The sequence below is a fragment of the Sitodiplosis mosellana genome, unplaced genomic scaffold, assembly GCF_009176505.1.
Source record: "Sitodiplosis mosellana isolate CC-2019 unplaced genomic scaffold, AAFC_SMos_1.0 Smas_scaffold_1, whole genome shotgun sequence".
Lineage (NCBI taxonomy): Eukaryota > Metazoa > Arthropoda > Insecta > Diptera > Cecidomyiidae > Sitodiplosis > Sitodiplosis mosellana.
Window position 1 is genome coordinate 1,986,354 of NW_022595244.1, and position 17,124 is coordinate 2,003,477.

Genomic DNA, 17,124 nt, shown 5'->3' on the forward strand with positions numbered 1-17,124 from the left:
GGTTCATTTCATAATCTAAATGACAAAGGCAATCGAAAATCTGTGCACTGTCAATGGCCGCATCATTTCATATAGACTATAAATAGACATGGATGGCAAAAGAGTATCATATTCGCATCGAAATCTATGCTCATTTTTAATGTCTTATTATGAGGCCCCATGCACAGCTCATTTACTCATAACATCATTTGCTGATGATATATATAACGGTTCAGCTCATATGGGTGTTACCACAATAATTTTATCACATCTTCCGAGATAATGCGGTCGCCCTTGAATTATTACTATTACAGCATTTTCATATGGATTTTGGCCTCCACCGTCGCCGCCGCTGCCAATTTACGCAATTCATTATTTATATGCAAGGAATGTTGACTTCAATTCGAATGCCGAAACGATTTGAATATGAAATGAATACACTGTCACAGTTGGCAACACTATGAGCGATGGCGTGGTTGTGCGACGGCGACAAACAGTAGAAATCTCAGAATGGATGCCAGTTGTAATTTAATAAAATTAAGATGCGTTTCATGAACAAACGGAATGAATTTTCAGCCGACAATTTTCCGTCCAGATTACATGTGCCATTTTCATTGGCATCAAGTAAATATTTTCATAGCCGAAAATGCTTTTGAATCAGCGCGACACACACAAAGTGAAAAAGCCACTTGATCTAATAGGAATTTTCGGGTGGTAAATGCAAAAGAACAACAAAAACCCGTCTAGACCGATTTAATTGTGATTATTTTTAATTAAATTTACATAAAACATTTAAGTTGCGCTGGTGCTGTTTTTTTTTGCATCAGAAAGAGAGAGAGCATACTCCCAACCCACCAATTGTTTTATTTTTTTTTTTATAGAAAAGTCACTGTGCTTGAAAGTTATGTTGGATAACATTATGAACTTATCAATAAACGCGGACGGAACTACTGAGTTCGCCAAGGAGGTCGCAAAGCCTTTTGATGTTCTGCGAAAATTATATGACACGACAAAAAGAAGAAGAAGACAACAATAAAGTATCAGTGATAGCGCCACGTGCCGTCGCGTGGAAATATTAACGCAAATTGAATCAGATGAAAATTTGTAGTTAAATTAACCGATTCTCCAAAGAGAGCAAGAGAAGGAGCGAGCTTCGTTCGAATAAAGCACAAGGTTATTAAATTTTGCAGCGTGTATTAAAATGTTGAAATTCCTTGCTCTCGAGATACATCCTTTCTTTCTCCCCTTTTTGCGATGCAACACTTTTGACGCTTTAATAAAAAAGAATCTGAGCAGAGAAAAGGAAAAGATACTCGATTCGTGTGCTCATATGCCAGCACTTTCTCACTCCATTCGGTAGTAGATTGAAAAGGGAAAAAAATCTGAACATCGTTTGCTAGCAAACGACGTAAATGCAACCAATTCGGTTCCCTGGAGATTGAATCGCCTTTCTGTTGCTATGTATGTGTGTCGAAATTGCATTGCTGATCTACTGGGTATAAGCATCTTGCACAATTTTTTTTTTTCTCTCCCGGTTGTCGCCGCCGCCGATTGCTCGTTTGCTTGTTCGCTCGCTCGCCCGTTGTTTTTTTCCGTGTCTACTGGTCGGTTCGAGAGTTGCATGCACCAGCCAAGAACATTAACATGAGTAAACACCAAGACGAGCGTACATCGAACGACAAGCACAAGAAGAACAACGAAAAATAAACCCGACAGCTATACACACAGAGAGACGCAACCTGAAAATCCAGCACGTTCCATCCATATCGCATCGAGTCGATGTGTCTCTCACTAAATGCCAAATATGTTCATTGTAACGATATATATGCCATGTACGATGTGAATTGATTGTCAGTGTTTTGGGTTGGTGCGTGTGTGTGAGTGTGTCGTCTTAAAATTAAAGATTTATGTTCCATTGTGTTTTATGTGTGACTCGTAAAGTGATCATTTTTTGTGACTTGTGTCTCGCACACATTTAGTATGTGTGTTGTCCTATTGCTCTCGGTGTCTCCCGGTCTCTCTTCTTCTCCTCCTTCTTTGCGTGCATTTTGTCACTGTTGATGTTGGCTGCTTCGCTTGATTCCTTCATGTCATGTTGCTTATCATCACTTATTGTTTGCCATGTTCTTTGATATCTTCCATCTCAATTTTCGTTGCTGCCAAAGAGCGGTTCACTCACTAGCGCGAATAAATTTTGTCGAGTGCTGGGAACGATTGGGAGTTGTAGTTCAAGAAGATTCAATTTAATCAGCTCGCAGCTTCGACATTGTTCTCGTTAAATTATGTGTGCTTGATGCTGCTGCGCGCATTCAAAGTGCTAAATTTAAAAAAAAAAACGCTTTGCAGTAGAATTTTCCCGGAATCGTTTCGTTTTTCACTTAAATCCCCGCACATTATTTTCGGTGGCTTAATCTTCACATTGTCATCGTTTGCCATTGGCTTAAATCGCATTCTGGTGTAATTATTTGCTTTTCATGAATTCATTCCATTCTCAAGGCACCCAAGAATAAAAAAGTAAGAAGCATCTTTGTGTGTTTGTGTGTCAACCAAAAATCTAGTACTATCCTTCAACAATTCGCCACACTTTCACTAGCAATACATTGGAAAATCTTTCGGTCCTTGTCACCGTACACTTTTCTTTCTCTCCCGTACGTTTGCTACTCTCTTTTTTGCTCGATTTTTTCTCCGGAGCAAAGTGTTTTAACAATATTTTTCGGTCAATGCAATGAACTCGCAACACATCCGTAATACTCATACATAATACAATTTCATTTGCTCCAATTACGTTGCCTTGCACTCAGCGTTCACGCGTTCCAATTTCAAAAGAATGTGCTTGAAAAGAGAGCGAGAGATAGATCCGTGAGTGGATTTTCCTCTTTTGACATGAATTTGTTGACTTTTTCAACGAATACAACGTGTACAATGCGCATCATGTACGAAATATGTGGTTTTGTTTCAATCATAAATGAAAAACTGATGATGAAGCGAAACAACGGGACACATACACAGAGGGAGAGTGAGAGTTCTACGTTGTTACGTGTTCAGCAGCTCACATGCGCTGCTGCACGAGCAAAAGACGAGAGGGCTGACTTCTTTGTGACAATTCATACCCAGTGAATGACATTTAGGTCATATTTAAACTCTCAACGAATGAATACGAGCATGAGTGACGTTTTGAATATGACAATAGCTATCGTTTACGGTTATTATGAATACTGGATCCATTGCTTGATACTTGTCATTTCAGAAACATTCACATTCTACATTGTTGCTCTCTATGGCTCTACGCCCCTCTCTCTCCCTCTTTTCCTCTTTCTCACTTAATGAACCAGTTATTGCAATTCCAAAACCAAATAAAAGTGTAAAACAATAGGGAAAAATAGTCTCCAGTGATCGTGTATGTACTATGCGGTTGTGATTGTGCAAACAATACGCAGTGTAGTTGCTGTTTTCTAAATCATTGATACAAAAGGAATGCTGTTTGAATGAAACCGCTATCTTTCAATTCAATGGAAGTACTACACATTTTGTTTGCCGTTGTCAATGTGTTAAATGGTGCACTTATTGTCGTTCGATTCTCTTTTGAATTTCCACATTTCAATGCGTCGTGCTCTCTAATCCCAAGTTTGGTTTGTAATTAACTCATTCTCCGATGCAAAAATACAAAGTACAAACAGTTGTATGATGTATTGTATAATCGCCGAATCGATGTGTGTGTGTTTCGGAAGCTGGATCATTGGAATTAACATTCCGCCCCTTTGTTCATTGGAAAATTCGTATTTTGGCTTCACATGAAGAATGACAAATCAACCAATGTTGACTACTATATAAAAGAACATCTCGGTTCAATTCGCTGTTCTAAAGCCTTAAGCTATAGCTGCTATGAGCGAGAGAAGAAAAAAAATCGAATGCAAATATTTGGACCGGTGAAATGAACAGTTGGCTTCAGAGTATTTTTTCTTTTAAAATGCAACAGAATTTTTTTTTATACAAAGTTCAGAATAACAACTCTATATGAAAACAAATTATGTTGTCCTTTAAAACAAAAATATTCTGAAGCCAACTGTTCATCGCACCGGTTCATTTGTTTTCGTATTCGGCTTTTTCTTCAATGTAATCGATTTGAATTTCAAAATGAAAATGCCACTTCCGTGAACGAGAGCTCAGCAATGCGAATGATTGATGAATGATTGAAGCCTTTGATGATGCGTTCAATTACAATGTACTACGTTTTTCTGTTTAATATTTATACGGATCAATTGAGCTTCGTCTATTGGTGCTGCGCTTTTTTGCCTTTTCTTTCGTGTTTTTCATTTTCCCCATCCGTAATTCATTGGCTGGAGATTTTCCGTATATTTTTGAATGAAACAAACAACAAATGTATGGTTCAAATCAGTTGCCTAGAAACACATATTAATTAAACAATGGTATCAACGTTTCAATGATTTCCGATTGCAAAATGGTCGGCCAACAAATCGGATATCATAAGGAATTTACTAGCTTAAAACATCACAATTTCACGTCAATTCTCAAATTGTATACACAATCGCATACAATGGGAATATATTCTGCGTTCGTTCAATTACTGTTGATGTCCATTATTCAAGATATTTGCAAGACATTCCTTTCAAATATCGATTCTCAATGCAAAATTCTAATCATCAAAACAAAAGATTTCTCATTTTGCATACATACTTCAAAATAAAGGTAGTTTCCTATTAAACAATTTGAGTGGATGCTTGTATATTCATGCCAATTTTGTATGGTCAGATCATGTACATTCAAGTGTCTCCCATTTACGGATTTATGTTTGGCTATTATTTTAGGTTTATTATGATGATCAGAATATTGCCACGAGCCGAAGTGCAACACACGCTAGTTATTCTGAAGAACATGATAAACAAAATGACCTAACCACAAGTCAAACGATATTCACACTTCAGAAACAATGAAATTCCTGTTTGTATTTCTTGGATTTTGACGATGTGTGTGTATGCTCCATATCCTATTATCCAGTATCCGTTGCAATATTAAAATCAGGGAATGTCTGCACATAGATTTATTCAAATAAATTAAAAATATCAAATAAATTTATCCGATATTGTTCATGCGTTGCGTTGTTGTAACGCATCTGCAGTACAAAGTTCATATTCTCTTCCGGATTTTCCAACTCAAATTTGGTAGTAGCGGAATTCGGCGAAAATAATGCGATTTAGTGTTTTACTAGTTTAGCGTACTGGAGGACTTCACTTCCAGAATACATTAGACCAGGTCGGGTCCACCTGCTCCACTAGTTTCACTTCCAGCTCAGCCTATATTTTATAAACGCCATTTTTAAATATAAGCTGAAAACAAAACTAGTAAAAACATATGAAATATTGCCTGAGCTGGAAGTGAAACTTGTGGAGCAGGTGGACCCGACCTGGTCCAATGTGTTCTGGAAGTGTTTGAGTTGGCAAATCCGGAAGAGAATATGACTTTTGTACTGCAGATGCGTTACAACAACGCAACGCATGAACAATATCGGATAAATTTATTCGATATTTTTAATTTATTTGAATAAATCTACGTGCAGACATTCCCTGATTAAAATATCATGCGATAATCTTTTCATCCCGAGCATTCGCCCGAAATGACTCAAGAGCATCAAACAATGAACATACATGACAAAAAAATTGCAACGTTCGTTCTGCACAGAGCATTTTGTTAGGTAGCCACAGGTAGAGCTAATGAAATTGCTACGGACTATACCACAACACAACGACCAAAGGAATGCCAAATGAGATGGTGTTTATGTAGATAATTAAGCTGAAAATTGTTTTTTAATTAAAATCCATTCGAAAATACACTCACATGTGCCCGCTTGGTGATGATGCCAAAAATGGGGCCAAAGCATCAGAGATCACATGGTGTAACGATGTTGAAATCGGTAATAATTAGTCACAGTGCAAATGTTTAATTTTAAAAGAAAAACCGCTCACACGTATTTCGTTGGCTAAAATCACGATGGTTCGGTTTGCCACGATAATGGTAGAAATCCAGCAAACCCAGACGAATCTAACCGAAACTAAAACCGAAAACTCCTTTTCAGCGCTTTTCAACAGTCCGTGGAACTTCCCTCCATTCGTACCGAATTAAAGCTTTTATTTACATTTTGGTTAATGAATTTTTTTTCTCCCATTTCCAGATGGTCCCGTTTCGAATATGTGTCCGCCACGAACAGATCAAACGAAAGTCGATACAACTCGCACCGATGACACCGAAATTGAAGTGAAACCACCTGAGACATGCTTGACCTATCAATTACAGGTAATTTCATGTAGCCATTATGTTTGTGCCATGCATTTGTATGGTTAGTAAAATGTTATGCAGAAAAAGGGGTTTCAAAACCCATTTACAACATTCTCTGCGAAACCATCTGCGGTCGCCATCCACTTTTCCACACAGTAAAACTTACACATATACATAATAATATAGAACGGTTTCTTTTTGGTTGCAAATGAAGCTATATAAAATATTTGACGAGCAAATGAGATAACGAACGAGAGACAGAGTGTATCAGGTGAGTGGTGAGCTGTCCAAAAAAGTCATAAAAAAACCATGGTCATGGTGTGATTTGCCGTATACACCTTGATCTTGTTTGGTATTCATTAGGCCATATCAAATATATTGAGTGATGGCCCCAAATTACCTACACAAATACGGTTGCTTCCATTTTCACACATTCATCACATTCATTTGAATCGAAATTTGTTTGGTTTTATTCTCAATTAAGTTTCAACAAGTCATAAAATGAGTCTCAAGCATCCCCTCTCCGTGTACAATCCCACAAAAACCCCATAATTCACACTTTTAAACGGAATGTGTTTATCGAACAGTTCCGAGTGTTGCCAGAATTGCGAAACTGCGTCAATTTTAGTGTTTATAACAATGGCGTTGCAAATTGAACAAATACACACAAACACGCCGCACTAACACACACACACAGACATACCCATTAGTTATTTAAATATTAAACATGGCACTCATTCGTTGGTTGGTGGTGTGTTGGCTGGCTGGTTTTAAACACATGTGCACCGAATAAATCACATCACATTTCAGTTAGAGATGCATGGCCGTGAGGTTGTGAAAACATGCAACCAATTCACATTTGGCTTGCGAATAAGCCGACACTCAACATAACACAGCCAAACTTGTATCGAACATCTCTCTCGCGTGAGCAAGCGAGCGAGCTCGTTTCTGGTTCCGTTTATGTTGATTTAGCGCTGTTTCTCTCCCTTTCACTCACAAACTCTCCGAAATATTCCAGCGAGTGCAGCTATGATTTGTAAAATGGATCTTCATTTGTAACAGCAACACATTAGGCACACTGTAGAGCTTTTCGTCGTTGTGATTTTCTATAAAAACCCAGGCAAGCCATTTATTATGAATATTAAGCGGCATCAAATCGTGCCACATGCAAACATCAGTAGCGATGAAGCAAGAGCACGCATCACACATTACCACTGTGCATTCTTGCTGGTGCTGCTCTCGCTCTCTACATAATTTATGTAATAAATACCATAATTGACAAATTAAAGGGGAATCGACGTGTATGTGTGAGTGTGAGAGTACCCACGGAGTCGAATGGCAGAAAGGCCAACAACGTCGACAAATTTATATTTCCAAATAAATAATAATCCTACTACAAATTGTGCAATATCGCTTTGCCACATATTCACTTGGTATTATTCTGATTCGCACCATATTCCTGTTTACATGGTAACAGCAATTAAACACGGTTTAATTGCGAATTAATACAATAGTGAAGGCAATTTGGAATTTACGCAGGATTCGGCATCTAGGGGCATTTCACTCGCATTCGAATACATGATCATTCGTGCACGAATCCTGCATTCGCAAAAAACAGTATAAGTATTTGCATTCGCACCATGTATTCGTACTGCCGCGCGAGCATTCGCGCGACTCCGCATATGAAACGTATTAAAACACTCGCACATGTATTCGTCGCGAATGCGCTCAGTTGCGATGAAGTGTCAAACACAGTCAAACATGTGGAAAGATGTCAGACGTGTTTGAAAAATTACAACGTGCATTAGGTGAACCTCTACCAGAAATTTTACAATTAATTCTCACACATTCTGGATTTGATATAGAAAGCGCATTAGTTACGTTAAGCATTTGCCGTCGCAGGTGTCCGATTTTTTGCAAATTTGTTTCCGTTTGATTACAATTCTTGATTAACTGTGGCAACTGGATAAACAATCGGTGACCCGGTTTAAATTTAAACCTATTCACATTCTCGTATGATGTTTCTTTGAGAATTTCTGGGTTTTCAATGACATAGTTCTCGATATCCATAATAGCATCGTTGTCAATGGACATTAGAGATGATTCATTTTCAAATGCACAGAATTCCAGGATTTTAATAATATCAGCCGGAATTTTTTCATTCAAATATTTTTCTAATTTGAAAATAACATTTTCTAGTCCCTAAAATACAAAACACAACTTAAATTGATATTAAATTTGGATCGAAATAACTATTTACCATTTTGGCGAAATAATGTAAACAATGTAGTTGCAACGATTAACACAACAAATCAATATAGATCTGTCAAGTGCATTCGCATTCGCGCAGCAATATTCGGACGTATTCGCTAATGCGCTGTATAGATACATTAAATGGTTATTCGTACGAATGCGAATATTCGGCACGAATATCAGTATTTGCGAGTGTTTATATTCAAATGCATGGCAAAGTATTCGCGCATTCGTACGAATGACAGTATTCGCATAGAGTGAAATCCCCCTAGTTCGGCATTTGGCAATTAATGTTTCTTTGATAAATGATGACATCGGAATGAATGATTTATGTGCACGCATACGGTTACGGTGTTACCTCCCAGCCTGTCTTTGCTTTGTTTTGACACCGTAACCAAAATCAACGTGGTATTTAAGTCTATTTGAATTCTATCGAGACAATGGCAAATCCAAATGCGAAAATCATGTCTCAAGTTGAGATTTGCAACCGATGAAAATTCGGGTGTCATAAGAGGGAAAAGAAGCTGTTTCGAGAGATTCTAAGTTTTCTTGAAGAACTAGAAGTATATACAGTACAGTTTGTGTCGTTTAAGAGAATTACCGTTATATCCAAAAGTGTGCGCCTCGTAATGGTCGCATTTCGGGAATTTTGTAAAGCTTGAATTGGTTAATATTACGAAAAAGTTTCACAGCAGATTTTCACTCAAAATGCTTCGAACGGAAAACTTGAAAGAACAATGATGATTAAATCTCTTAATGGTAGCGGTCGTTGCACAAACCAAAGAACACCCATTACAAAATCTACACGTCGATTATTGTCAAGAGCAAATTAATCCGTAGAAAGCTCTCACTCGCTCGCTCGCTCAAGGCTAAATGGAAACCCATCCCATTCACTAATAGTTTTCAACTTTTATATTCGCTTTTCGAAAATTCTCTAATAAATATTTACAATTCCATTTTCTTGATTCCCATCGCATGGTTTTGCCACTATGTTTCGTCGCCACGGTATGTATGTATATCGCTTCTTTGGAAAATCACTGCGAAAATGTTGAATTTTCGGCATACTCAGCACACTCCATACATTCCATACATACACAGTTATAGATATGTACGGTAATCCGTTGATAAAAAGTTGTAGTTGAGTGCACGCTGTGCACATGGTGGTTTTCAACTTGAAGTTTGCCAACGAAAAATATTCGTTAAATCCTATTGTGCATCAAATATGCATTTCGTATTAAGTCCCGAGAGAGTTAATTTCTTGTCAACTTCCTTTCTTCGTCATGAATCCATTGGAAAATATCAAATTGTTGCAGTGAGATGAACAAAGTTAAAATAAATAACACACATACACATACCGATAGAGAGCGAGAGCAAGAGCGAGCTAAAATGAAATGTTCAATGTGGAAGTTTTCTGGATTTGAAAATTACAAGTTTTGTGAGGCTCCACCATCATGAATGCGGAAAATCAGAACCTCAGTGCCCAAATCTGCTGTGCGGTTGTTTTATGTCGTTTGTTCGTTTTTCTTTGTGTTTGAATAAACCAATCAGCAATTTTTCATATGAATGAATTGGATCCGCATTAAAACTTTCCCGTTGCCAGTTGATTCCCATTGTTTCTCTTCAATTAATCCTTTTCTTTGTCTCTCTCATTCTCTCTCAGCTACTGCCGTCGAATTTCGGTTCGGTGTGTCAACCGAGCATGTTTTTTTCTCGATTGTTGAGAGTAAAAAAACGAGCATTCTCCCGTTCCTCCCGATTGCATTCGTAACATAACAAATGACATACGACAAGTTATAAACAACTACTAATAATTGCGATTGTTCGCTCACCCATTTTTCACTGTTTCATTGGGAACAATTCCGAAATTCCGTATAATTCGGTTTTTGTGTGGCACAGAGTATAAAAATCTCGGTTGATCGAATAGAATTAAGCCAAATGAAAAAGAGAACGAGAGCCAATGAGAGAAAAAAAACACGAAACGGTATAGGAATAGCCGAATCGTTTTCGGAACATAAACTGCGGAGTTGTTTTTTTGCTCTGTCTCTCTTTCGCTCTCGCTGGCTCTCGATCGACGAGTTTTATCGCTGTTTTATTGACACAGTGCGAAAAGTTTTTTTATCGCATGACAAAAAAAATAAACAGCAAGCGAACGTCAACCCAATAATAGAATCCATTCGGCGTATGTACATTGTACACGTATCTCAAATGGGCTGATGATGAATGCACAAAATTTTAGAAACGGTAGTTATTTTGAGGCCTGTGTGATGCGCAACCGAAAATAAAATCGATAAGTAGCATTGCGGTTTCTTTTCCAATTTATTCTCGACTAACGATAGTCCAATTGTTCATCATTATCCTCATTGAATTCATTCCATGCGCGCTCTTCCTCACATCTCCATTTCGTTGACTCTCTCTCCTTCTCGCTCTTTTTCATCTGCTGTGTTTTGTCTCGGCCTAATATTTCCAATTTTATTGCTACAAATCCGCTTAATGGAAATGAATAGCATTTTCGATTCGCAAATATGCAATATTTTCCTCATACGGTATTGAACATTATAGAGAGAGAGAGAGAGAGAGTTTTAATGGAATCGAGCGAAGCGGCTCTCGACTCAATTGACCGACAAGCAAACTGTGCTTTTGCTATTGCATGTTTACGATGTAAAATGGAGCGATTGGAGAGTAAATCGGAATTCGTGGAATTTATGATTTGATGATGAAACTGCGCAAATTGTTGTGTGTGCTTTTTTTGTTCCAGTTTCGTTCGTTCGGTTGGAAATGCAGAAATTTACATTGTTTTTAGGGCTCGTGTATCGTGTATCGTGTATCGTTGTGGTTACATGAAATAAAGTTATACATCACGAAGTAGATGAAAACAAGATGAAGCAATACACTTCACAGTATGCCAAATAAAACCGCTTCGTGGAACTAGCCGAAAGGAGATGGACCGAAAATGGAACGTACAGTAAAAAAAAGAACAAAAAAAATGTGAATGCTTGGCTACACACTTACAAATTTGTAGAAGTACCGAATTTACGTTTACCCTGTCTCTCTATCTCATTCCCATGTCTATTTGTTTGATCGGAAACGCTTTTTTGCTGTAGCATGCAAGAAAAAGTTGGCCAAAATCCGAAATTGATTTAATTTGTTTTCTTTGCAATATTGTTATTTTTTTTGGTCTGTTCTCATGCTTTTGGTCAATCCTATCTCTGCAACGATATATGGAGAAAAAAGAGTTATTTGGAGTGGGTACGTAATCCACATTGAACATTGAATTGAAATGCTGCTGATTGAATAAAATGATGGGTAGCTATCATTTGATATTCATCTAAACTTTTTTCTCCCTCTCTTTCTCTCGTTCTGTCTCACTCTCTCTCTCTATTTGCCTTTTTGAACAAGTGTTCTATTGTTACATTCCATTGTTTAATTAACTTTCGAGTGTACAACAATAGAAATGGGAATTTTCACATTTCAACCTCTCCTAGTTGTTGGAGCTGGAAATCGGGCAATTTCTGGTTGATGTGATGTAACCGGCAACTAAATGCTCAATATCCAAAAGATAATCCTCTAGAGATCTATAGCCGTCTTTTTTTCGGATGCTCATCTGGCCTTTGTTTGCGTCGAACAAACAATTCGGAGAAGGTTGAAAAAAAATTCGGTGTTTTTTTCTTCTATGAAAAAGGATTGAAATCCGATTACATCTCCTTCATTGCTCTCTTACCACCGTTTTTGGTTATTGGCATATTCAGATTCAATCATCCTCCATAAATCACATTATGAATAATCTAATAGATGGCAAATATTTAAAGTAGAGGCAGAAAAACGCTCACAACATGATTGATTGTAATAGGTGCAGCAGCACGTGCGAACTGGTTTCAAAGCAGCAAGTGCCATTTTTATGATTATCAGTCGGTGAGTGAACCACATAAGAACGTGGTACTCCAGGAAATGAACAAAAACCAAATTTATCCCTCGGTAATGTTTCACTTTTGATCGATAGAATAGACGCGCGCTTCTTGGTTTAAAGTTGATTTTTTCCCTGTACCCAGATCAAAATTTTTATTATCTATGGGCTAAAAAAGACCTTAAATCCGATCAAATTGATAGAACTTTTAATAAAAAAAAAAAGCCCATGAAAAAAAGGATGAACGAGGAATTAAGGCGCAAACATAATTTCGGCTTAAATTGTTTGTTTTTTCGGTAATAATTATTTGAAAAACACACAAATACGCTCAAGTTTGGCGCTCAAGAAAATTAATCGACAACGTTTATTGGCAAAACCATCGACTGACTGCTGGCTTTTATTCATGGATAGGCTTCCTTGTGTCCTTTTTCAACATTAATAAATCTATTCCATCGTTTCCGATGATATTCATTCCATGCTATCATGCCATCCTTTTGTGTGTGTGAACCGAGGGAACGGGGTGGAATTAACAGTTCTGTAGCCAACCATATTTCCATGCTATCAAATTCTAAATTTATATACCGCGCGCACGTAGTGTCTCTTTTTATCGCCAGTGTGTTGAAACCAGAAATACATTTACCAGAGAATAAAAGAAACAAAATTAGCAATGTACGTTGTTTATCACACTTTATTCATCGCAGTGGCGACTCTCTCTCTCTCTCTCTCCATCTCTATCTTCCGGATCGTTGTCCCTTTGCTCGTCGTATATGTGCTAAAATTGTTCAATGTAAATTCAGCGCGTATGTGTCTACCGCACACACACAGCAATGCAACGAAAATTGTCGAATTAAATTTAAATTCAACCAACAAGAAATGAGTTACTGTTATAAATAGCTGTTACCAGCTAAACAAATTGTTCACGGTGCTTTTAACAAACGGTCGACCATTTACTTGTCGCACATTCGGCAGCACATCGGATGCGTGTTAGAATACACAATGCACATATTTCATCACACTTTGTTGGCTCTAACCGTTGCTGGTGCCGTTGTTGCTGCTGCTACGTTTTTTTTATCCTCTACTTGGCTAAAGCAAAAAAGGAGCAACTTCTCCTTATCATACCACAGAATCGTTTGCTATTTTTATCTGTCGGTTATCCACAACGGTCCCGAAGCAAGTGTGCCAAGCCAACCCGTTATGTCACTAGCAAAGAAGGATGCGTACGTTTGTCAACCTCATATAATGTTTGTATCATTTGCATTGGATGTGGTTATGGCGACGGCGGCGATGATAGTGGCCATAGTGGAAAGCAGGTTGTTACGCTCAAAATGAATCAAATTTGAAACAGGAAAAAAAATCCAAAACAGAAACCGTATTTAATTCATCTAGCGTATGAAACCCATTTTGAACTAGCTCGGACAGACTAATCGACAGAATTTTATTAAATGACACAAACATACGCCAAAAAAAAAAAAACAAACGAATGACGATGAATGAAACAAATGTTAATAAATTGAATTAGAACATCTTTTGGTATCGTCGACGACATCAACTTCTTTGGCATCAATGTTCATCCGTTCGTTTGGAAATAAGCGAGCGAAGCGGTTGCTGTGTGAGGTGATAAATATATTGATGTTGGTTCTGGTGAACAATGTGAGCACATTTTTTCTTGTCGTCTCACTTTTTCCTCCTATTTACAAAATATTTATCACAGTTCCGTGAGCTTCCTCACAGCTCATGAAAATTCCTGAACAAGAGGAACCAAAGCCGAAAGAGAGCAAAAGAGAAACTGAGACAGAGACGAAGTAACCGAATAAAACCCGTTGAATATTCAGCACATTCTATCCGGTGTCGCTTATTTTTCGCCAGTGCAAAAAATCAAATAAATCATTTAAACATTTCATCGAGTTATTTATTAGAATTTATTCATGCTCTCACATTTATCACATGACTTTCTTTCCTCGTATCCATTTTCACCATTGCCATTGTTTGGAGATAGATCCGGAGAGAAATGTGCCGGAGCCGGCAAGGTGCAACACTAATCACACATTCCCACTTCTTTGCATGTGTGTCTGTGTGTGTGTGTATGGATAAAGCATGTGAATTGAGATCAAGAGAACGGAAGAATGAGCGCATAAAATAGGGCAAAAACCTGGTGATGGCCTCATATGTGTGCGTTTATGCATGTGAGGAATTGTTTTTGTAGCTTTCAGTTTGGTAGATTATCTGTGAGCAAATGTCTCAAATTCCAATAAATAAATCGATTCGACGTCGGAATGTTTGGTATATCAAATGATGTTTTCAAAATCGCAAATCCGAACGCAAAATATCGAACCCAGAAATGTACAATTATAGCAACAACAGCATCAGTAGCATCTAGCGACCGGTTTCGATGGGTGTATATGTGTGTATGTGACACTTCGGTTGACGTAGAAAAATTTAATAAAATAATGTACACATTACGTTTAAAGGGTTTCCGACGTTTTTTTGCACTCACTCGCTCTCTCTCTCTCTGCCTCTACTTCTGCCGTTCGAGCTTTCATTCGCATTTGATAGGAGTTTCCTGTGAATTTTCCCTCTTTTGTGTGTTGATTTTTAAAAGCACTGTTAGAAAAAAAGAAGAGAGCGAGAGAAGCAAAGGCATTGATATAAATCATTTTAAGTTTTTCAACTGTTTCCGTATGGACTCGTTTGCTATTTACTGAGTTTGTCTTTGTTAAAGTTTCCATCTCTTTCACTGTATCTGTCGCTTTGCGTTCGCGCTTGCTCTAATAGCCGAGCTTAAAAGCATTTCTCTTCCATGCGAATGAGGCGGATGAAGAAAGAAAAAAAACTAACGATACATACGTAATTTATTTAAAATGTTTCCGGTGATTTTTTTTTCTTCTTCACCTTCTTTATTCTTGCAACGATATATCCATATATACATACATATTTTTTTGTGCCGACTAATTTTTTTGTTGTCTACTCTTGACTCTTTTCAGTATGCACTGTTACAGATTGTGGTGGAAGCTTGCCAAAAGAAGAGACATTGTAAATTTTTGGCATCGTCACGAACAATGAACAACGATCCATGCCCGGAGACGACCAAATTCATTGAAATCGCATACAAGTGCCGTCCGTGTAAGTAAAAGCATACTCATTCATCATGAGTATCGTATTGTTAATTTTAATGCATACTCACACTCACACTAATTTTCCCATGCTGAAATCCGATTTTGCACGGAATTGAAGTGTGGTGCGGTGCGGTGCGTTTGCAGTTCTTTTTTTTTTCATCAGCGTCTAGTAGAAAAGTTAGCCGAACATATTTTATCTGCGACCAGCGAAATGTGTTTTCTGCTCTTTTTTTCTCGCTTTGATCGCTTCGGCGTTTTTTCGATTGATTTTTTTTTTGTATTTTTCTTGAGCTCAAATGTTCGTTGAACGTTTGTGATAGGTTGTTTGCATGGGATTTTCGATCGATGCAGCTTCGCATAATTTGCGACGTTGTTATTTCAACATTTAAATTAATTTATTCGACATTTCCAACGAAAATGTCACAATGTTCAAACAGTTTGGCTCGCATTTTGGTGACAGTGCCGACGCGTTGGATAACAAACAAGGTGCAAACGATGTCAATCTTTGTTCGTCACTTTTTTCGATTTGGCTCCGAGCGTGAACGGTGTGTTTGGCCAAAATTTTCATTGATTGAACATGTAATATTCGGCGGCTTCCGGCTTCAACATATTTGCTTTGCATAGTAATGAGATAGGTGTGCCAATAGTCCCGCACCTCCTCAACTTCATTTCAACTGTCAATGCTCTACGTTTCCATCCTGTTTTATTGAAAATTAAAAGTCACACCTATGTGTTTTTCCACGATATCCCAAGCCATATATACTTCCCATAGCTCTCTTCCTCTCCTTTTTCTCTAATTCTCTCGCTGTTTTAGCTACATTTTGCGTACAGAGTACACAACGAGCCAAAAAAATCGTTATCCATCGAATGAGCGAGGCTTTCATGTATATTTGAAATGATGTGCTTTGGAAAATGCAAAATGAATTCGATGTGTCTATGTGTGTCTGTGTATGGCCTATGCCACACGTTTTTTGTTTGCCTTTTTCTCCTCTTTATTTTATTTTAAATTGTGCACACAAAATCCCCAAAAAGGAAACAAAAACAAAAAAAGGGAAATTCGTTCGCTTCAAGAAACTTAAGTCATATAATATAATATGCACCATGTGTATTATTGTCCTTTGGGGCACTTTTTTCGGTTCACTCTTTTGCTCTACTCGTTCTCTATTTATTTTTTTATAAAAAAAAGCTTCATACATCCGATAAAGCGTAAATAGTGTGGATTTTATTTGTGTAATCAAAAACACCAGGCATCCAAAGCTAGTGCCATAACAGCGTGAAAAAGAAACGATGTCATTGGAAACGAAGGCAAAAATAATAGAAATCATAAAAAAATACTCGCTTTTGATATCGAACGTATTTTCTCTAGGTTTTGTCGAATAACGGCTAGGTTTGGCTTTTGGTACAAAGCTCCATCCACATGCACAATGCCAGCGGCTAGCACACCAAAACAAAAACCGAAAAACAGTTATTAGACATGACGTCGAGTAGTAATGTTGGTAAATAAAAAAACGTATCATATTCGGTGTTGATCTATGAAATACAAAACTCAGCAAACATACCGATTGCTATGGATTGAATGCAGGTTGT

The 17,124-nt window shown here is 37.6% G+C and overlaps 1 protein-coding gene across 2 annotated transcripts in view; it reads left to right on the forward strand.

The window, feature by feature from the left end:
• Nucleotides 1–17,124, forward strand: part of LOC129571156 (protein eva-1) — a 162,631-nt gene that overhangs the window by 117,912 nt on the left and 27,595 nt on the right. For both annotated transcript variants that reach the window (XM_055450922.1, XM_055450929.1), the window contains 2 exons: nt 6,167–6,288; nt 15,406–15,544. In XM_055450922.1, the coding sequence (XP_055306897.1) occupies nt 6,167–6,288; nt 15,406–15,544 (261 nt within the window). The remainder of the gene's footprint in view (nt 1–6,166; nt 6,289–15,405; nt 15,545–17,124) is intronic.